At 41.6% G+C, this 21,880-nt stretch overlaps 1 protein-coding gene across 1 annotated transcript; it reads left to right on the forward strand.

Annotated features, from left to right (window-relative positions):
* The first annotated feature begins 2,884 nt into the window (after nucleotides 1-2,884).
* Nucleotides 2,885-20,270, forward strand: TTF1 (transcription termination factor 1). The gene is made up of 11 exons (XM_065418771.1): nucleotides 2,885-2,966; nucleotides 7,078-8,025; nucleotides 8,448-8,692; nucleotides 9,705-9,890; nucleotides 10,853-10,931; nucleotides 11,973-12,103; nucleotides 14,322-14,550; nucleotides 15,721-15,810; nucleotides 17,076-17,141; nucleotides 17,904-17,989; nucleotides 19,700-20,270. The coding sequence occupies exons 2-11, from the start codon at nucleotides 7,139-7,141 to the stop codon at nucleotides 19,870-19,872; spliced, it is 2,172 nt and encodes a 723-aa protein (XP_065274843.1). The 5' UTR covers nucleotides 2,885-2,966; nucleotides 7,078-7,138; the 3' UTR covers nucleotides 19,873-20,270.
* The last annotated feature ends 1,610 nt before the right edge of the window (nucleotides 20,271-21,880 follow it).

The raw sequence follows: 21,880 nt of genomic DNA on the forward strand, positions 1-21,880 counted from the left end.
AGAGTTCCACAGGTTGACTGTGTGTTGTGTGAAGAAATACTTCCTATTTGTTTTAAACCTGCTGCCTATTAATTTCATTTGGTGATCCCTAGTTCTTGTGTTGTGAGAAGTAGTAAATAACACTTCCTTATCTACTTTCTCTACACCCATCATGATTTTATAGACCGCAATCATATCTCCCCTTAGCCGTCTCTTTTCCAAGCTGAAAAGTCCCAGTCTTATTAATCTCTCCTCATTCGGAAGCCGTTCCATACCCTTAATCATTTTTGTTGCCCTTTTCTGAACCTTTTCCAATTCCAATATATCTTTTTTGAGATGGGGTGACCACATCTGTACACAGTATTCGAGATGTGGGCGTACTATGGATTTATATAGAGGCAACATATTTTCTGTCCTATTATCTATCCCTTTCTTAATTATTCCCAGCATTTTGTTCGCTTTTTTGACTGCCGCTGCACATTGAGTGGATGTTTTCAGAGAACTATCCACAGTGACTCCAAGATCTCTTTCTTGAGTGGTAACAGCTAATTTAGACCCCATCATTTTATATGTATAGTTGGGATTGTGCTTTCCAACATGCATTACTTTGCATTTATCAACATTAAATTTCATCTGCCATTTTGTTGCCCAATCACCCAGTTTTGAGAGATCCTTTTATAGCTCTTCGCAGTCTGCCTGGGTCTTAACTATCTTTAGTAATTTTGTATCATCTGCAAATTTTGCCACCTCACTGTTTACCCCCTTTTCCAGATCTTTATGAATATGTTGAATAGGACTGGTCCCAGAACAGACCCCTGGGGGACACCACTATTTACCTCTCCATTCTGAAAACTTACAATTTGCTTCCCCCAAAACCATGCAGAGATTAAAGGGCTGCCTTAGCTCACCGTTACAAGGGACACTGCCCCCCGGAAACCTAGCCAATTATGGGGGGAAACGTATCATGTAGTACCTAGATCCTGTAATATAGCTGATTTCCCCCCACACCCAGCCAACTCTGGTATTTTTATAATCCTCTTTTTTCAGTGCTTTCTTTTCCATGTGAATGCCTCAACAAATGACAGGGGAAACTGATTAAATCCCAACCTGACAATACAAAGTGCTAACAGAGAGACAAGGTGTATGAGGTAGTATCTTTTATTGGACCAACTTCTGTTGGTGAGAGAGACAAGCTGCTTTCTAGCAAGCTTGTCTCTCTCACCAACAGAAGTTGGTCCAGTAAAAGGTATTACCTTATCTCTCTAATATCCCGGGACCAAAAAGGCTACAACAACATTAAGAAGTTTGAAATACAGGAGCTGAAAATATCTTTTTTCAGAGTAAGAATTTATATTTTACTTTTAATCTGAAATTATCTTCTGTCAATATATTACTGGGGATTGAGTCAGGGAGAGTTACAAGACAGGAACACATATGCTTAATGTTTTAAATCACATAGTAGAGAGGGAGACACATACTTTATTATAATTGCCAGAGTTGATCTTCCTTTATCAAGAGTGATTTTATGTTCCCTTTGCTAAAAATGCCAAGGAAAGCTTGAATTCTTTTTCTTCAGTTTCATCCAGACTGCTTCATCTTGTCCCTCCTCTGAACTCTATTTTGAACTCCTAGACAAATTGGAAGCTGTCAAAGTAGACTCATCAGGATTTGCTGGAATTCTGTCTGCTGTTAGCTTGCAGCCAGACTGTCAAAAAGGGAGGGACAAGAGGAGAGCCATCTGATGCCTGAGTTGAAGTTGTAACTAGTAAAAGCAGCACATGTGGATGATTATATTGAGGAACTGCTCACATTACCACTCTCCTTGAGCTGGACTCATACTATGATCTATTGTTAATATCTGGTTAAATATTGCCGGGTGGAAAAACATGGTCCACACCAATTTAGCAAGCTTAATCAATTTCAAAGCTTTATTAAGAGAATTTTAGGACAATATACTACCACCTTAAATCACAAAATATAAGTGCATAAGTAAAACAGGAAAGGATAATGATCAGTTACCAATCCTGGTGCACCTCAACTGTGCAAGTTCTTTTTTAAAAAAATCAAGTCTTTGAAACTTCTATACTGCATTAATAGCCATGCAAGAAAAAAATGCATGTTACAATGCACAAACAAGATCCCTAATCCTTAGAGCCCTGTGCAGATACAAAATCTGTATCTCTTCCCATGCACAGACATCCACAGATTTTCAGGGCTCTACTGATCCTATAATTTACTGCAGGCAGGTGCACTGTGTCAGGGTAAAGTGATTTGCAGGATCAGGCCTTCCCACCAGCCAATTACATGGTCGCTTTAAAACACTTTCTCACCTGTGTTGCTCACACAAACCTAGAATTGGAATATTTAAAGCACAGTTTTTGGCCACGTTTTCACTTTTGACCTTCCTGCCAACAAAAGCAGCTTCCCAGGCAGGTTTCCCGGAAGCTGTAGGCAGGGTCCCTGGCCGGTTGTACAGTGATGTACAATCGGGGGCGGGCATGTAGACTGAGGGCGCAGTGGGACGTGTTGGGCTGTGCAGGTTTCCCCTTGAACGAAGCCGATGGGCTCAGCAGCGCCCCGCGCGGGACAAGGTGGGCTTGGCCTGGCCCGGGAGAGGAGGGGATTGGCCGGGCTCACCACAGCCCCGAGGCTGCGGGGGTCGGGGGAAGGGCCCAGGGGGAGCCCAGGCCTAGTCGGAAGATGCAAACCAGGCCAGGCCCAGCCCGCTGAGGAGCAGGCGCGACGGGGCGCCGCGTTCTCTCCTCCCGAGCGGAAGCAGCGCACCCGCTAGCCAGTGACAGAAGGACTCGGGTCCGTTCCTCTTCAGGTCCGGCAGGGGACACTTCCGGTCCATGGGGCAGCGGAACTCGGCTAAGACACTTCCGGCCCGGCCGCCCGGGGGAAGCGGGATGACGACGGACACTTCCGGGAGCGAGGCGTGCGCACTTGTGGTGCTGCTGTGTCCTGCGGAAAGCTGAGCTGGACAGGTATGGGGCGGGGGGAGCGGCCTGAAATCGGAGTATGGGGGAGATGGTTGATAGGAGGAGTGACGGCGATGCGGGACGGAAGGCGGAATGATTTTGGAGAGAACGAGAGGGTGGGGGAGGAAAGGCTGGATGAAGGGTTGGGGGGAGTGGAGGCGAGGGATGGGTTAGTGAGGGGTGAGTGGGGGGAGGGCTGGAGGATTGGGGCAGTAAGGGGGCGAGTGGTGGGAGGGTTGGGGCAGTGAGGGGACGAGTGGGGATGGATGGAGAATTAGGGATGGGAGTGGGGGGGGGATGGAGGATTGGGGGCAGTGAGGGGGAGAGTGGTGGGAGGATTGGGGGCAGTGAGGGGGAGAGTGGGGATGGATGGAGAATTAGGGATGGGAGTGGGGGGGGATGAGGATTGGGGGCAGTGAGGGGGAGAGTGGTGGGAGGGTTGGGGGCAGTGAGGGGGCGAGTGGGGATGGATGGAGAATTAGGGATGGGAGTGTGTGGGGGGGTGGGATGGAGGATTGGGGCAGTGAGGGGGCGAGTGGTGGGAGAGTTGGTGAGTGAGGGGGCGAGTGGGGATGGATGGAGGATTAGGGATGGGGGAGTGAGGGGAAGGGATGGAGGATTGGGGGCAGTGAGGGGGAGAGTGGTGGGAGGGTTGGGGGCGGGGAGGGAGGGAAGGATGGTGGGAGGGTTGGGGGCAGTGAGGAGTCAAGTGGAAGGAAGGCGGGGCTAGTGGTGGTGGGGAGGATTATGGGCAGAATGATAATGGCTTGGGGCAGAATGTTATTGGGACACCAGAACCGAGCTCCTTTGTGCGGGAGTAAGTGCGGCTGGGGATGGTATTATGGGAAGAATCGCAACATTAGCGTTAACACAGTAACTTGCCTCCCTGGGGTGGGCAGGTAGTTCAGCCCTACCATTCTCTTATAACTACTGTCTGGTCACGGAATGGCTATCGGTGTGAAATTAATGTAGGGGTATCTGTCAGGTAATGAGATGACAAAAACTATTACTGACTAATCAGTTCCCTTGTTGGCAGACTCAGTAGAGAGGCCAGAGAGTCAATGGTTCATGGCAGCGTGCTTGATTTCTTCATGTAGTTAATGTACTTGCAGCTATAAATGGTGTACTGTGTGGCTCGAAAACTTGTCTCTCTCTCCAACAGAAGTTGGTCCAATAAAAGATATTCTCTCACCCACCTTGTCTCTCTCAAATAAAAAAGGGGGCAGGAATAGGGGAAGCCCTCAGAGGGTTTGTCCCTACTGAAGATTTTTATCTTGGGTTAACTGATGGCTAATTAACTCAAGAGCTTTAACACTTTTGTACGCTAGTCTTGATGCTCTCCAAAACATTTTCTCAGCTACACTAGGAACAAACCTTTGGAGTGTGTCCAGACAAGCCTTAACCTTTACAAAGGTGTCTTGGGTTTAATTGATCAAGGTATGTGGGATTGAAAAGGAATTTCCCCCCAGGTCAGATTGGCACTGGCCTTCGGGGAGCTCTGCCTTCCTCTGCAGCGTGGTAGTTTGCCAGGTTCATCTGGGTACATCTCATGTAATCAGCTTCCTGCTATTGCGGGGTCCTCAGGTATTAGTGCACCTCAGTGCCTCCTGTTCTCTGCCTGTGGCACATAATAGTTTAGTCTCCTGAGGACTGTAATACTTTGGTCTAATTTCAGATGTTGGGTTTAGTGTGTGGCTGCAGGGTGGTGTTGGTGGCCTGTGATGTATAGAAGGTGACAATAGATTGTCTAGTGGTCCTTTCTGGCCTTAAATTCTATGACAGTAACATCTCTAAAAATCATGCTACTTTTATGTAGGTCCCTAAAAATGGCTTTAGGTGTTGATCTTTAAGTATCTTTTTTGAAAAAGTGGTCTTCTTTGATTTTATATAAGGGTCGTGTTCTAGTCTTAATCTTTGTATGATCTCCTGTTAGTATTAGTAGGAAGTCCATTGTGGACTAACTTTGTAGTTTCATCCTAGTTGCTGCTGTTGTCCTCCATGGCTGAAGATGACGCTGATGACGGTTTTACCTATTGCACGTATGGCTGTGGCTAAAAAGACTGGCAGCCCTTTCCACATGAAATGCATAAGTAGCTCGATGATGAGGAAGGGATTACAGTCTGTGTCTGCTGATGTTGGATTTTAAAGCACAGAGGCTGAGTCCGATGCTGTTTACGACTCAGCCTCTGTGCTTTAAAATCCATATGGTGGTTAATCTTGAACTGGGTAACCCCATTGTTGACATCTGCTTACCAGCATGATCTGTCTGTTGCTGACGACTCCCAGCTGTCAATTTCAATGTTGTACTGTTTCAAGTTATGCTTTAAATGTGTCCTTGAAGTGTTTCTTCTAGCCACCTCATGTGCAGTTGCCCATTTACAATTGGCCATATAGCAACTGGTTTGACATTCTGGTGTCACCCCTCCGAAATGCATGACAAGCCCAGTTTAACTGTGATGCAATAAGCATACTTTCAATCCCTGTAGAGTGACTACGTTCCAGAACCTCATTATTGGTAACTTATTCTGCCATTTGATGCCCAGTATAGCACACAGATATAGTAAATGGAACTTATCTAGAAGCTTAATGTGATGCCTGTAGCATTTCCAGGTCTCACAACCATACAGCAAGTTGGACAGCACAACTGTTTTTATACCGTGTTGCTGCCAGACTCTGATAGTCTGCCAGATGATGAACTGGCTTTGTTAATATGACTTGTCAGCCCCTTGTCTATGGTAATATCATTAGACAATATACTGTCAAGGTAACAGAAGTTTGTACCAGCATTCAGCTGTGTGTTGCTTTAGTTTTGTGTTGGGTTTCCCTCGTGCAGATTGATAAATTACCTCTGTCTTTTTTAGATTGATTGTCAGCCTGTACCTTTCTGCAGACTTTGCAAATCTGTCCGTAATCAGTGTATATCTTCTAGAGCACTGGTTCTCAAACTTTTTTTTTCATGGACCCACTTGAAAATTGCTGAGGCTCTTGGCGCACCACTTAATGATCTTTCCAAATGTTGTTTGTGCCGTAAGCTAACTATTGTAAAGCGCTTTGCATAAAAGCGCTATATAAAAAAACCCTTAATAATAATAAACTTTTTTTGTTCTACAAATAAAAGCAAACAACTCATATTTTAATATCAGTAGTCTTATCTTTCTAATGCAATGGATGTGCCCCCTCTCCCCCCGCCGCAGCAGCCCCCGAGCCTGGGCTGGGAAGGAGGGGGGGTCTCTCCCCTGCCACATTGCTGAGGCTGGGAGGGAGGGCCGTCTCTCCCCAGCAGCTGCAGCCCTGGAGCTGGGGAAAGTCGCCTCTTTCTCTGGCAGCCGCAGCCCTGCACATCCCAATTCCCCCCACCCCCTTTTCTCCCTCCACTGCCCCCTCCCCCCTACTTCCCCCAAGGCCACCACCTCACCTTACATGTGCATCTTCTCCAGGGTCCAGGCACCTAATTAGTGGAGCCACACCGGCGAGGCTCCACTACTTAGGTGAGTGGCCCTTCATTCTCTTGTGTGCGGCCGCCCAGATGCGCACCTTAGAGGGAACTAACTGCGGACCCCCTGAATGGAGCTCGCAGACTCCTGGTGGTCCACAGACCACAGTTTGAGAACCTCTGTTCTAGAGTATGATACTTGAGCCAGGATAGAAGTAAGCTCTCTTCCGTAACTCTGTTGGTCTTAGGCAAGTTAGAGCTAATAGTAAATGATCAATAAAAAAATATTTTTGTCACTATAGTAAGGAGATATAACATGAAATGAATAGAACCTGGGGGACCTCTTTTGAGTAAGAATGTGCTACTTTTATCTAGAGAGAGACAAGGTGGGTGAAGTAATACATTTTATTGGACCAACTTTTACCTAGTCACTTTTCAAAGTAAAATTGCATTTGAAAGCACAACAGCTTAAATGTTTTGGTTCTTTAGGAAAACTGGATGACTCTGAAGTAGTGCCAGTGGTAATTTTAAATATCCTTGTTTTTCTTCCATGTAACTCTATTTAATGGTGTTGATGTAGAGATTATCAAGATAGTATCCAATTGCATGTTGTTGACTTTCATGAAGTTTACTTGTGTAAATTATGACACTTGAGTAAAACTTATTTTCTTTTTATTATTCAAGGAAAGTGAAGCAGACATAAGAAGCAAGTACAAATTATTTGCATATCCTGCACTTTATAAAGATGAAGAAGAAAAACAGAGAACATAGCGAGAGCCTTGAAAGCAACAAAAAGAAATGTATGCAGAGTGTGGAAGTTTGCCCTCATTCTCCTTTGCTCTTTGAAGATCAATCTTCCCAGGACATTTATGTTCATAAAAAGAAATTGAAAAAAAAGAAAACCAAGCAAGAGAAACAAGACTCTTGGTTAGATAATTCTTGTACTGGTGGGAAGTGTGAAGTTAATAACGAAACTGTAACAGATGCTTCCAAAAAGAAAATGAAAAAAAAGAAACGGAAACACAGTGATAGTGAGCAGGAGCAAAATAATGTACTCTGTATCCATGTGAACCAAGAGATGGACACAACTTTGGAGAGAGTTGATTATATTTATGTAAATGCATCTGCTAAGAAGAAAAAAAGAAAAAAGAATTTGTCAGAAGAGCAGGATGAGGTAAACAAACTGCCTGGCTTGTATGCATTTGGAAATGATTGCAGAAGCCAAAAAAAGAAGAAAAGAAAACAGTCCAGCCCCTGTGAGACACAAGAAGCCAGTGATGAAACCTTTGCATCATCGTTTTTGTCATATTCAGGACAAAATTCTACGTCCTCTCAAGAAAGGAATGATGAGGTTATGATGTCAGGGTCATCTTCTAAAATGAGCATTCCCGTAGTGCCCAAAAAACGCCACAAAACCCATAAAGGTGGAAAATCCTCCAAAGAAGACAAGACTGATATGAGAAAGATTTCTTCAGTATTTGATGAAAATCCTCTGGATGTGACTGCTGACATTTCTATGATTACTTCAGAGGGTAATAATGGCTGTTCTGAAGAAGCCATGGTACCAGTTAGAAATATTGATTTCCCTTTCCAATCACACTCTGAACAAGCAACCTCAGAAGCTAAGAGAACGTAAGGCTTGAATTTTCTCTCTCATCATTTCTATTGCATCCATCACATAGTTATCTGAGCTACTGCATTTGGTGAAGTAAAGTATGTTCTAAAAATTATTTCACTTTGAATAATCAAAGGTATTAGTAACAGAGAGAAAGGGAAATGTTATAAGTCAACAGCTTCTCTCTTACTAGTGTCCTCCATCAAAACGTCTATGGATATAAGCTACATTTACATGTTGGGGATTTTGATGACCTTGACAAACCATTTGATCAGGATTTGGTATCAGAATTCCTTAATGGAATTACAGCTATATTGTAAGGGTTAGAAATAGGTTGGGACGAGGCAAGGAATATAGTTCCTTACCCTTGGCTTGAAGAATCATAGGGAGGCTGATAATCATCTACACCATTGAGCTATATAATTCTTCTCTTTACCAGGTTACCAGAGTCTGTGGCATCTGAAACTGAGGAAGACCAGGATGTTGGATTTACAGAATCTGAAAACTCTATGATGTTGAATAATGAAGAGTTCCTTGAAAGTTCCATGTGTTCAGCAATGGATTTGGAGACTGTCAAAAGGAAATTGGAGGAGTTCATTCCTCAAGTGTGGACATTGTCAGAAACATCAATCCTAAAGATGGCTGGGAGAGACCTGATCAGGTTTAAAAAGTTTAAAGAACAAGGTGAGCCCCCGGGAGGACACTGTACTGATTGGGGGACTGAAAGTAATTGGATAGAGGAGAATAAAAAAGAGATTTTATATAGTGCCTTTCATGTCCAAAATATCTGGCTTCTAGAAATTGAAATACAGGAGACTCTATCACAGCTTCCAATTCCGGTGGAATAGCAACCGGTTTAAATTATTTAACAGAAAGACAAAACGTCTGACTTAGCTCCAGCTAGAGTGTTTCTTTAGAACAGTGATCCCCAAACTTTTTGCCCCTCACCCCTCCAGCCCCCCACCCCAGAGCCAGGAGCGGGGCTGTGGCTCCGATTGGGGGATCGTGGACAGGGATAAGGAGGCCAAGGCAGGGGCCACAGCTGTGGGTAGGGGCAGGAGCAGACCCGAGGTCTGCAGTGATGACTGGACACAGAACCCCAGGCGCAGAGCGGGCAGTGGGGACCCCAGTCTGGCAGCTGCAGGTGGGACCCTAGGTGCGGGGCCGGCAGCCAGGATTCCAGGCACGGATCCCCGGGAGCGGAGTGGCAACTAAGGCGGCAGTCATGAGCAGAGTTGGGCAGTGCTCCCTCCCCACCCCCTGTAGGGGGCTGGTCCAGGTTCCAGTCGCCCCGCCCCCAAACATTACTCCGTGCCCCCCTCGGGGGCACACCCCACAGATTGAAGGCCTCTGTTTTAGGATGTAAAACATTTACTGTCTGAATATTGTTTCCTTGTTCTGTGTTATATTCTATTGAAAATTATTGTTGCATTCCATCTGTGAACAGCTCTATTATGTCCTTATTCCCAATTCCATTTTTCTCTTATTTCAGTCTTCGTTGGTGCACATTATCCTGGCACCCAAATTATAATCACTAGGGTACATCTAAATCATCCGTCATTGCTCCCTTTCTCTGTTAATTGCTATCTTAGCATCTGTTTGCCAAAATTTCCTGTAAACTTGTCTTTTCAAGATGTAATGCAAATGAGGTGTTTGAGTTTTGGTTTTCCTAAACCTAACTTATTGTATATTCCAGGTATGCCTATCAAGTTTGGCAGGTTTTCTCAGAAGGAAAATACTCAAATACAGAAGAATGTTGAAGACTTTTTATCGCTTACAGAAATAGAGAATGCAGAGAAACTCTTATTTACCTACCGGTACCCAGAAGAGCAACAAGCCATCACCAAATTGAAAACAAAATATGCTTTTGGTATGAAGATTGGTGAGTATTAATTATAGTTCCACTTTAGGTAGATGGATCCTGCCCTCCAGTATATGGTGGCATCATTTGCATGTCTTGTAAAATGATCTGTTTAAAAATGTTCAATTGTAAATCTTACTAAAATGAAAGAAACACAGTTTCGAGATTACATATAGTTGTAAAATATCTTTTATGCTGTTGTGAATAGCTGTGTTCATTTGTGATGGGGTTGGAGGTTGGGATTCAACTTCATCCCACCTAGCAAGATTAATTGATTTTTAAGGCCTTTATGATCAAAGGTGCAATTTGTGCCATTTCTTACTGGCTGGGCAATAAGTAAACCGACTGGCTGAAATTTTCAAAGCAACCTAGGAGGCTTATTAATGGTAGATATGAGTCTAAATCCCTTAGGCTGCTTTGCAAATCTTAACCATTGTTCTCAGTGTACATAAGCTGGCAAATTCCATGCACAGTGTTGGCCTAAATCAAAGGAAATTAGATTACTAAAAGAGGCAGTTAGTCAAAATGTTTGTGTGTAAAATTCTATTTGCTTTGTTCCTATCTTGGAAAATTAACTATTGAACTTTTGATGATTTCCCAAATTACTTGCTAAGTCCCTTTTTCATGTGTGCTAGAAAACAGGATCAAACCATTTTTTCTCTTCAAAAAGCAGATGTTTCAAATAACATACTTGTTCATCTGTGTCTTTTATCTATTTATTTAATGCACTTTCAAAATGACTTTTCATACTATGTTTATTTTGTGTTGTACTAATTGTTTGACAAAACTGTTCAGGAGATTCAATTCAAATTGGTGCCAACTCCTTTTTTTCCCATTTTCTTCAGCACCATAGAATGTGTTTTTACACTGATTATATAAAATCATTGATCTTTTTCCCATTAGTATGTTATGTTATGTTTCGTCAGTATCCTTTTCTCTGTGTCTAATATATTTTAAAACTGTATTATTTGTCTGTCTTGTAGCTGAGGGGATTCCACGGCCCTGGAAACAGGTATATTTTCGGGCAAGAAAGATGTTTGACCCAAACAACTATAAAGGGAGGTAAGAAAATAATTCAGGCAGCATCTGAATTCACAAATTGTCTCAGATGCTCACACATTAATTTATTTCAGTTTTAAAAACATATATACTAAGAGGACCACTCCCCTCCCCTGATGTGAGAACTTTCCAATTATTAAAACAAAATAATGAATTTACACTGTTCTGCTGACCAGTCCTAATTGATTCCAATTCCATTGCTGTTACATTGCAACTCCCACCTAATGAAACACCCTGTCCTGCCCTCAATCTAACCCCTACACAAATATCTGAGCAAAAAGTTGGACCTTGCAGCATGTCTGGAAGGTTAAAATCTGGGTTTTGGCAGAATGGGAAGAAGTGCATTTCAGAATTGAGGCTCTCTCAGAGAATGCTCGTTGGTGAGTTTTGACTCCAGAGTTTCTGTTGTGATAGCCCCTCCCTCCTTGTTCACACAAAGAGTAGCAATCTTAAACAGCACACATCTTTTGATGAGTTTGACACTGCATTAGAAAAAGCTCTCTTATGGTTGCAGTCAACTTGGGTTTATTTTAAAAACAAAATGTGGCATGTATAATTCATTGCTGATTGTTTTTTTCCTTTTAAAACATAAATTGTTGAGCCCTGTAGTCTGAAAATTCCATGACTGAATGAATAAAGTTTAGTACTCTCCAAGTACTGCCTCTGTCAGAGTTCCTCTGACAAGTCTATGGGTTTACAATCACATTTTTCTACTCTAAAATATTTTTCTCTACCTTGTTGCGTCATCCATGTAAACAGGGAGACTGACTGTACAGGGAAAATGTGCATTTGACAGTGAATAAAGCCAAAGTAAACAAACTAATATTCCTGTAAGTATAAATAAATAAATAAATGAATTTAATTAATTAAATAAATTAATGGAGATATCCATTATAAGACTAGAGAGAGGAAAAGGTCTGTTTCAAAGTACTACTTGTAACAGGAGCGGGTATCTTTTCAGACGTTTTAAAGGTGATGTTCATCTATAGCAACCTGGGGTTTTTTGGATTTGCAATTGAAGCTACTTACTTTTTGCTATCTTAGGTATTCTGAGGACGAAAAAGAAAAATTAAAGAAGTTTTATGCTATACATGGCAACAACTGGAAGAAAATTTCTGAGATGATGTCTCGCAGTACCCACTCAGTTGCTATGAAGTATTCTCAGATTAAGTCCCGTAAGGCATAATATGCATCATTTAAAAATAACAATTCACATTTTAAGTTACTACTCTAGCAAGTATTTTTAGTATCGTTTTTGGATGTTATGAATTAAACAGTTCAGGGGGTTGATTTCTTTCTGGGGGTTGCATGGGTTCTTGCTTTTCCAAATCACTGTTTTAGGTGCATAGAATTTTAGAAATGTAGGGCCAGAGGGTATCTTGAAAGATCATCAAGTGCAGCTCCCTGCACTGAGGCAGGACATGTAAACCTTAGACCATGCCAAAACATTTCCCGGACCTAAAGAAGAGTTCTGTGTAAGCTCAAATGCTTGTCTCACTGACAGAAGTTGGTCCACCCACCTTGTCTCTCTAATATCCTGGGACCAAGGCTACAACAACACTGTATGGACCATTCCTGACAGGTGTTTGTTCAACCTATTTTAAATCCTCCAGTGATGGGAATTTCACAACCTTTTTTGGAAGACACAGCCTGACTGAACAGATTTTCCTAATATCTAACCTAAATCTTCCTTGCTACAGATTAAACTCTTAACTTCTTGTCCTACCTTCACTGGACATGGAGAATGGTTGATCACCACTCTCCTTATAACAGCCCTTGACATATCTGAAGACTGTTATCAGGTCCCCACTCAGTCTTTTCTCAAGACTAAACATGCCCAGTTTTTTTTTTTTTAAACCTTTCCTCATTGGTCACCTTTTCTAAACCTTTTAACATTTTTTGTTGCTCTCTTCTATACTCTCTCTCCAATTTGTCCACATCTTTCCTGAATTGTGGTGCCCAGAATTTGACACAGTACCCAAGCGGAGGCCTCACCAGCGCTGAGTAGAGCGGACAGTTACTTCCCTTGTCTTACATATGACACTCTTGTTAATACACCCCAGAATGATAATTAGCCTTTTTCACAACTGCATCACATCATTGACTCTTATTCAATTTTAGATCCATAGCCAGTCATACCTCATTTTGTAGTTGATTTTGTAGGGAAATATACCCTTTGCAAATTCATATTATATTTAAGACAGGTTCAGTTGGCTGCAGTCCCTTTAGCCAAAGAAATGGCTAAGTATACTTTTTTGGTTTGCTGTTTCTCAAAAATGAAAAGACTTTTTTTTTTTTTTGGTAACTCTAATCTGCAGAGAGGAAAGATTTTCCCTGCTTCATGGAATGGCAGTAAAAATATTCACTGGGAGGCTTTTGTAACACAGTGGCTGGTGTTAAAAAGTAGACGCATTAGTATGTGTCACTTCCCCATGCTCCTCCATTGCAAAAATAGGAACATATCTCCAGTTAGCACAAATAAGTAATGCATATACACTAGCTACTGTACAAGTATTCCTGTTACATTTTCAATTTAGTACTTATGGAAAGTCAAGTAAACTTGTTTTCTGGAAAAATTAACTTGGAGATTGAAGCCCAAACCGTGCATTAATCTAATCTCTCTCCCCTTCCACCCACCCACACACACACACACTCTCTCTCTCTCTCTCTCTCATTCCCATATTCTCATATAGAATGTTTGAAAAGTTGCCATTGTTTGAAACTGCATTGCAATTTAAGGTGAGCTATATTTCATCAGCAAATATTGAGAAAAAAATCACTGTTCTCTAAGAGGTCCATTTCTATTTTTCCAGCTGTTACTACAAGAAACAGATGGCATTAGCTTGTAACAGTTTTTTCTTCTTTTCCTAATTAGTTCTTTGCAGTGCACTTTGAAAATATAATGTGCTATATAAACAATAAGTGAATATCACAACACTCCTGTGTGATGTAGGCAAGTATGATTTGCATTTGTCAGACAGGGAAATTGGTACAGAGGCCAGTTATCAAAAATGTCCATATTTAGGCATGCAACTAAGAGGCTCAACTTTTCAAAACTGCCAAGTACCCAGCAATGTCTACTCAAGTCTATGGGCATTGCTGGGGTGCTTGGCACTTTTGAAAATCAGGCCACTTATTTGTATGCCTGGATATGGATTTAGGCTTCTAATTTTTGGTATCCTTTTTGAAAACTTCAGCCAAAGAGGTTAGATAACTTAGCCAAAGTCTACTGAAGGAGTTAGTGATAGGTGTGGGAATGGAGCTCTGGAGTTCCTGGCTCCTGATATTGTCCTTTGTTCACTTGTGATGCAGGATCAGACACTTCTTTTTCTCTTTATTCTACTCACTTGTGAGAGGTGCTATATAAATCAATAACTTTATTTAATAATATAGAGGTTAATTCTGGTCCTTGGAGTAAGGAGGAGACACAGAAGCTAGTTCAAGCAGTGAAGGAGACCATTCAGAAGAGGGCTGATTTGGAAGACATACAATTCTTGCTACAGGCAGAGAACTCAGGTGGAACTCTCTCAGTTGAACGTGAACAACTGTACAAGAACATATCTTGGACTGAGATAGAAGCTAAAGTGGGAACCAGATATTGGAGACAGTGTAAACAGAAATGGTAAGGTTTATTTTGGGTCTGGCTATTAATACACACTTCTGGAGTTACCTCTCTTAGGGTACGTCTATACTTTCCTCCGGGTCCGGTGGTAAGCAGTCGATCTTCTGGGATAGATTTATCGCGTCTTGTCTAGACACGATAAATCGATCCCGGATCGATCCTGGAAGTGCTCGCCGTTGACGCCAGTACTCCTGCTCTGCAAGAGGAGTACGCGCAGTCGACGGGAGAGCCTGCCTGCCGTGTCTGGACCCGCGGTAAGTTCGAACTAAGGTACTTCGACTTCAGCTACGTTATTCACGTAGCTGAAGTTGCGTATCTTAGTTCGAAGTGGGGGGTTAGTGTGGACCAGCCCTTACCTTCTTGTTCCCTTTCCTCAAACTAGATGTACTGTGGCATATGTTTGCATGATTAAACAACTGGTCATAATAGATACGTGTCACATCAGTTGGTTTTAAAAGACTTCCTTCTTTTTCAGTTCCAAAACTTGTGTTTACCTGTACACAGACTATGGCCCCAATTCTACAAAGACATAAGAATGTACATAACTGGAAGTGGGGCTACTTTCACGGGTGAAGTTACACATATGCTGAAGTCTTTGCACGGTCTGGGCCTGTTCTATTGTTGTCTGTGACAGTGTGGTGTTACATATTATGAATTATTTTTTGAAAGAAAAGAGGCAACTTCATAGGCACAGTTGGTGGTTTTCATCATAGTAATGAAAAGAAATTGTTAGGGAAATGATGGAAAAGTAAAAGTTTTAAGAAATAGGAGATCTAGAACCAAAGTTCGCCCTTACACTAGTGCAAATCTGGAGTAATTCCACTATAGTGAGTGGAATTACACTGATGTAAGTGACAAGAGATTCAAGCCCCTAGATTTGAATGTTGCATTAGACTGAGCCTCTTGGATCTGAACAGTTTCACTTACAAAACACGTTAGCAAGCTCATAAAAGAGGTAAAACGATTGGAAGGTAGGGGAGAAAGGGTCTTAGAGGGAAAAGCAAAGCTATAGAGCCATATAAGACAATTAACAAAACACATAACTCTCTAATTTAGTGGGGAACAAAAATAGATCTTTTTTTAAACCCTAACCCTGATTTCTCTCTTCCCCCCCTCCCCCCCCCCCGACATGGTGGGAAAATGCTCTTTTCTTATCTTTGTTTTCCCCAGGATTTCAATTGTAACAAAGAAAATGTCCAATGGGCAGAATGTATATGGTGGGACTAAAGGTTTACAGGCCAAAATCAATCTTATTAAAAGGTATGGATCATATTTGTGCAATGTTCTGTGTTTTTTGTCTAGGGATCATGGGTTATGTTATGAAAGTGTCCTGATTGATAAGAACCTGCTAGTAAAGTAAAAATCTGGAGTACATGTAGGGGGAAAGTGAAGAGTGGGAGGTTTCTGGATTATTAAACTCAAAGGACAGTAACCTCCATGGTGTTATATTCCACACTTAGGTTTCTGTAATGTTTATACAGGCATTTTGTAACAGAAAAACAGTTATAAAGCACCCTAATAATTATCCTGGGGACTTAGACTGTGGCTTGACTATGTAAAAAACAGTACTTTCGTACTCCACGGAGCTGCTCCTTCTGTATGTTCAGATTCATATTTGTTCTCCATTTCTTTTTATTCTTGTTAGTCCTACAGAGCCAACATAGCTGATATTGAGCAAGTTAGTATGTTCTTTTCCATCTTGTGCATCATCAAGAAAATTACTTAAATTCCAATCAGTAACAACTGTGTAATCCTGTTGCCTTCAGTGATTTTGCCACAGGTGAATGAGAGCATGATCTGAAGACAGGCAGTTGCATGCATGTTAAGTATTATTGAGGACCTAATTTGGCTTTCAGCACCTTTATCTACTGGTAATGAAGCATGAGATGGAAAGAGCGTAGGCTGAATCTTCATGGCTGGCACTTGGGAAAAAAATGTTTTTACTCTTGTAATCAGAGCACACACAATCTGGAAAATTTTAGTGCAAATAGATTAAACTTTCAGAAAGATAGGAGCAGTTCAAAATAAGGACTTTAACTAAATGCTTCTACTTTAGCACCTTAACTTATTATTATTATTTTATTATTGTAATTTATTATTCGTATTATCATAGTACCTAAGAGCCCTAGTCATAGACCATGACCACATTGTGCTAGGCACTGTAGAAACATAGAACAAAAAGGTGGTCCCTGCCCCATGGAGCCTAAAATGTGTAATACAATAGACTAGACAACAGATGGATATAGACAGTGTAAGCCTTGTCAGTGCGCATGAAACAATATTTGAAAATGCTGTTGTGAGCACAAGGAGTAGAAGATATTTTTATATAGCTTTGTTTTAATTTGGCAACCTTAATGTTGCATAAACACAGTTTATGCACTTAACACACAAGCACACTTACACGCAGATTTTACCAGCCCAAAATGTGCTGTGTCTTGTAATGGGGAGAAGGAACATAGACTCAGGGTTTAGTTAATTGCCGTCTCAGATCTCCCTATAAGTTCCTTCTGTATTTTGATTCTCAGATTGTATGAAATGAAGGTGGAAGACGCTAATGAAGTGAACTGGGAAGAGCTCTGTGAGATAATTGGGTAAAAACTTTTGTTTATTATATGGCCACAAACAAGTAGCATTTATCATACATCTTATCTGGCTTGTGCTACAAAGGAATCCACAGGTTTGGACCCATACAGCCTCATGTTGTCCTGTTAAATTCAATAGGATTCTGCACTTGCAGAGATCTCCGCAAGATTAGAACCTAAAACTTTGGGAATCAGTGTTGAAATTTAAGATGCCGGAAAGCTATTTCTTCTACCCACCCCATCTTATAGCCATACAAATACTGCTTACATTCTGAGGCTGAGTTGCTGTTCCCTATATGAAGGCCTGTGATGAATAACACTGGGGACATTTTTATTTCATCATTATAGTATAATTATTGGATAATTGAACTGTAATTTTGCAGTCTTTTCTTAGAACAGAATGGATGCTGTATGTAAAATACCCAGTACTGTTGACTTTGTGTACTGAATTTTCCAGATCATACAATAGAGCTGATTTGAAGGGAAAATATTTTCCACTGTAAACCCCACTTACTGTTTAGTGCACATTCATAACATACAGTGTTTGCCTTGATGTACTAATGCTAAAGGGACAAGAGTGTCTTGGCCAATATTTTTTATTTATTTGGGATCTATATTCAGTGGTCTAAAGACCAAAAAGATTTTAGCTAACACTGTGAGAGGTTGGTTAATTGGAGCAAAAAGTGCCATTCCCATGAATGGACGCCATTCTAATAGTGAAACTTCCCGATAGAATGTTGTATCACTAATTTTGAACCTTTCTCTTTTCAGAGATGTCCCTGAAGCCTATGTTCAAGCCAAATTTTACAAGTTAAAAGCTACCAGCGTCCCTTCTTGGCAAACAAAGACTTTTCCCGGTTAGTGTATTTATGGTTGCATTGTGTGTCATTCTGTCAGGTTTTCCCTATATAATTTGACTAAGATCATACACATTCTATCATCGTTTAATATTTTTGATGTATAGTTACGCAATAGCACCCAATCACTGATGCAGTTCACAGTGTCAGTCTGCATTGCCCAACCACCCTAGACTTGGAACTTTTAGTACTACTTTTGTTAGAAAGCATTTATGTGTGTGTGTATTGATAGGATTACCAGTCCAAGCTCTACCCATTGGAGATGCTGCTCCTAGTAGATATTCAAAATATGATCATTCATGGTCTCTATGCTTGGCTTCCTCTCGGTGAGACCAAATATGCCCATGGGCTCTGCTGGGAAACTTGGACCTGACTTGCCCTGTATTAGACATGTATGTCCCACTGGGCTTCTTGAACATGGCTCCCATAAAGGGTGGCAATGTGGTTTATATGCCTCGTAGAGCTCTGCTAGTCTCTCTGGGCTTGGCTCTTTCTTGATTTGAGGTGGGAAGAAGTGGTGCTTTTTCCAAGTCAACTTGCTCGTGGTGCCAAAATGAGCTGTCATTATACATTGTGCAGGTCTTCATATATTCTCTCCCCATTCCTTTCTGGCATGCTTTGAGGAGCCATGAAACTGTTAACAATATTGACATTTAAAGTATTATCACTGGGTGTCTGAATTAGCACCTACTGTATGAGATGAATAGGGCAGGTCACACCAATCAGAGCTATTGTTTTGGGTACCGCAAATGCAGTCAGACGTCAGTGTATCAGTTATATGCTCAGTTCACATTTTCAGTGCTAGCTCAGCAACCATAACAGCTAGAAAATTAATTTAAAAATAAAAAGCCTAGGTTCTGGAGAACAAGGAGGCAGCATGAAAAAGGCATTGGTAACCAGCTTGAGCCCTGAAGGGTATAAACAGATTACAGTGGTGGAATACCAAGCTGTGAAGGGTGTAGGGCATTGAGGTTTCCCATTAAAAGATTATATTAAATTATTCCTTTTTAAACCATCAGACATTTAAGTGGAGATTGTTGCAACATTTTTATAGTACTGTGTTGTACATATCCATCACACCTTTAAACCAAGGTTCTTAAAGCACTTCCAACTAATTAAGACATACCAATCACTTTGTAAGATTGTATTATCATCCCCATTTTACATGTGGTTAAGGGATTTACTCAAGTTCACAAAGTGAATTATTGACAACAAGTAAGAGGACTCAGGAGTCTGAGTTCCTAGTCCCCTAATCTGCCACTCAACAGCGTCCATCACATAATACCTTTCTGATATTAAACAAGAAAAACTTCCTTTTTGAATCTGTGATTAAGACCGTGCAGAACAAATTCATGGTTAGAGCAGAAGACCAAGAGTCTCAGGATTCCTGGGTTCTATTTCCAACTTGCTGACTTGCTCCCTAAGCTTAGTCAATTCACTTCTCTTTGTCAAAGTTCTGATATCAGTAAAACAGATCTTATGCTTATGGGGGTACATTGCAAACATTAATGTTAATATGGTGCCTTGAGATTGTCTGTCTGGAAAAAGTGCACCATATACTCTTAGCACATAAATGCAATTGTTAATTTAATCAGCAAAAAAAAAGTAACAATACATTTAGTTTTGCAAACCTTTCTGAGAGAACACAGTTTGCTAATGAAAAGACCAAGATGAGATTAAAACTAAACTGAGTATTGTTCATTTTTAAAGAAATAATCGATTACCTTTATGATGAGACACTTCCATTGCTTGAGAAAAGATTAGAAAAAAGGCAGAAGAGGCCTCAGAGTTGTGACATTTCGCCTTCCAGCTGCGAGAGAAAGGTTTTCCAGTTCAGCGATATCTTTGACTACAGTGAAGATGATGCTGATGACAATGACTGATTATCCTCTAAAATGCTCCCTCTTTGCACACCCCCAATATGAAAAATGGATTTTGATTAAACTGGGTTAAATCAGAAACTGAATGTATATGGCCATGAAATAATGGGAAGAATGAAGACACGCAAGTCTGCTTCTATTGTTTTGTATTGAAGAGAGAAGTAAATACAGATTATTTTTTGCAGTATCTTTGTTATTAGAGACTTTTAACCTTATCTTCAGATTGTTTGAGGAAGCTAAAGGTCACTTTGTATTGGACTTGTGGAAACACTGAAAAACAATATTTTTTCTTAATATTTCATTCATTACAAATTTGCTTAAAGTCCTGGGTAAGCCTGTCTGAATGAACTTAGGTTTTCAGCATTCTAATGTCAAGTTAGGATCTTCTTTTTAAAAAAAATCTGCCTTTAAAAAAAAAAAAAAAAAAAAGTCTGTGTAAGGAGAATTTTTTTTAATTTGCTGTGTTCAGTATGTATTTAAAAAAAAATGCAACAAACTGTTTAGGTAAGTAGAGGGTACCACCAGTCTTCAGAGATAATAACAACTGTGGATGAATCAACTTGAAATGTAATGACTAAGGCCTGGTCTACACTAGGCTTTTATGTCGAATTTAGCGCCGTTACATCGAATTAACCCTGCACCCGTCCACACCACGAAGCTATTTAGTTCGACATAGAGCTCTCTTAAATTCGACTTCTGTACTCCTCCAAAACGAGAGGAGTAGCGCTAAATTCGAAATGGCCATATCGAATTAGGCTAGGTGTGGATGGAAATCGACGGTAATAGCTCCGGGAGCTATCCCACAGTGCACCACTCTGTTGACGCTCTGGACAGCAGTCCGAGCTCGGATGCTCTGATCAGCCACACAGGAAAAGCCCCGGGAAAATTTGAATTCCTTTTCCTGTCTGGCCAGTTTGAATCTCATTCCCTGTTTGGACAGCGTGGCGAGCTCAGCAGCACTGGCAACGATGCAGAGCTCTCCAGCAGAGATGGTCATGCAATCTAATAGAAGGAGGGCCCCAGCATGGACTGATCGGGAAGTCTTGGATCTCATCGCTGTGTGGGGCGATGAGTCCGTGCTTTCAGAGCTGCGCTCCAAAAGACGGAATGCAAAGATCTACGAGAAGATCTCTAAAGCCATGGCAGAGAGAGGATACAGCCGGGATGCAACGCAGTGCCGCGTGAAAATCAAGGAGCTGAGACAAGGCTACCAAAAAACCAAAGAGGCAAACGGACGCTCCGGATCCCATCCCCACACATCCCGTTTCTACGAGGCACTGCATTCCATCCTAGGTGCGGCCGCCACCACTACCCCACCACTGACCGTGGACTCTGAGGATGGGATATTGTCCGCGGCAGGTTCCTCGTCGGACATGTTAGCGGACGGGGAAGATGAAGAAGGAGATGAGGAGGACGAGGCAGTCGACAGCGCTGGCACCGCTGATTTCCCCGACAGCCAGGAGCTCTTCATCACCCTTACCGAGATCCCCTACCAACCGTCCCCATCCCTTACCCCGGAGACAGAATCAGGGGAAGGATCAAGCAGTGAGTGCTTTAAATATCTAAACATTTATTTTTACAAGAACTAGAATATTTATAATATTAACAATGGCTGTTTATTAAAGTGCTTAAACATGTAAACAATTAACTGCAAAAAAACTGGAATATTTACAATCGTAACAAAGGGTTTTTCATGATTTGTCTGCCTTAGGCTCTTCACAATTTAGTCCCAAGTATTTAAAATTTTTTTTACAATGTCCGGTAAGTCATGATTATGCTGCCCAAGACGCTCCACTCTTTAGTCCCAGTGCACCTACGCGAAAATCCGGTCAATATGGCCGGGGATGGAGGCGAAATCCTCATAGGAGAACTCCTCGTAGGTCTCAAGAAGGTACATTTCCAGCCTGTTCATCAGGTTCCTGGGTAGGGCGATCTTATTGGGCCCTCCGTGGTAGGACACGTTACCGCGCCACGACACCATCAGATAGTCTGGTATCATTGCCCTGCAGAG

This window comes from Emys orbicularis, chromosome 18, assembly GCF_028017835.1.
Source record: "Emys orbicularis isolate rEmyOrb1 chromosome 18, rEmyOrb1.hap1, whole genome shotgun sequence".
Taxonomy (NCBI): Eukaryota; Metazoa; Chordata; order Testudines; family Emydidae; genus Emys; species Emys orbicularis.

Coding starts and splice junctions, on each gene's coding strand:
- TTF1 (XM_065418771.1), top strand. CDS start 7,139: ATGAAGAAGAAAAACAGAGAACATAGCGAGAGCCTTGAAAGCAACAAA. Junction 8,026..8,447: donor ACCTCAGAAGCTAAGAGAAC/GTAAGGCTTGAA, acceptor TCTCTTTACCAG/GTTACCAGAGTCTGTGGCAT. Junction 10,932..11,972: donor CCAAACAACTATAAAGGGAG/GTAAGAAAATAA, acceptor TTGCTATCTTAG/GTATTCTGAGGACGAAAAAG.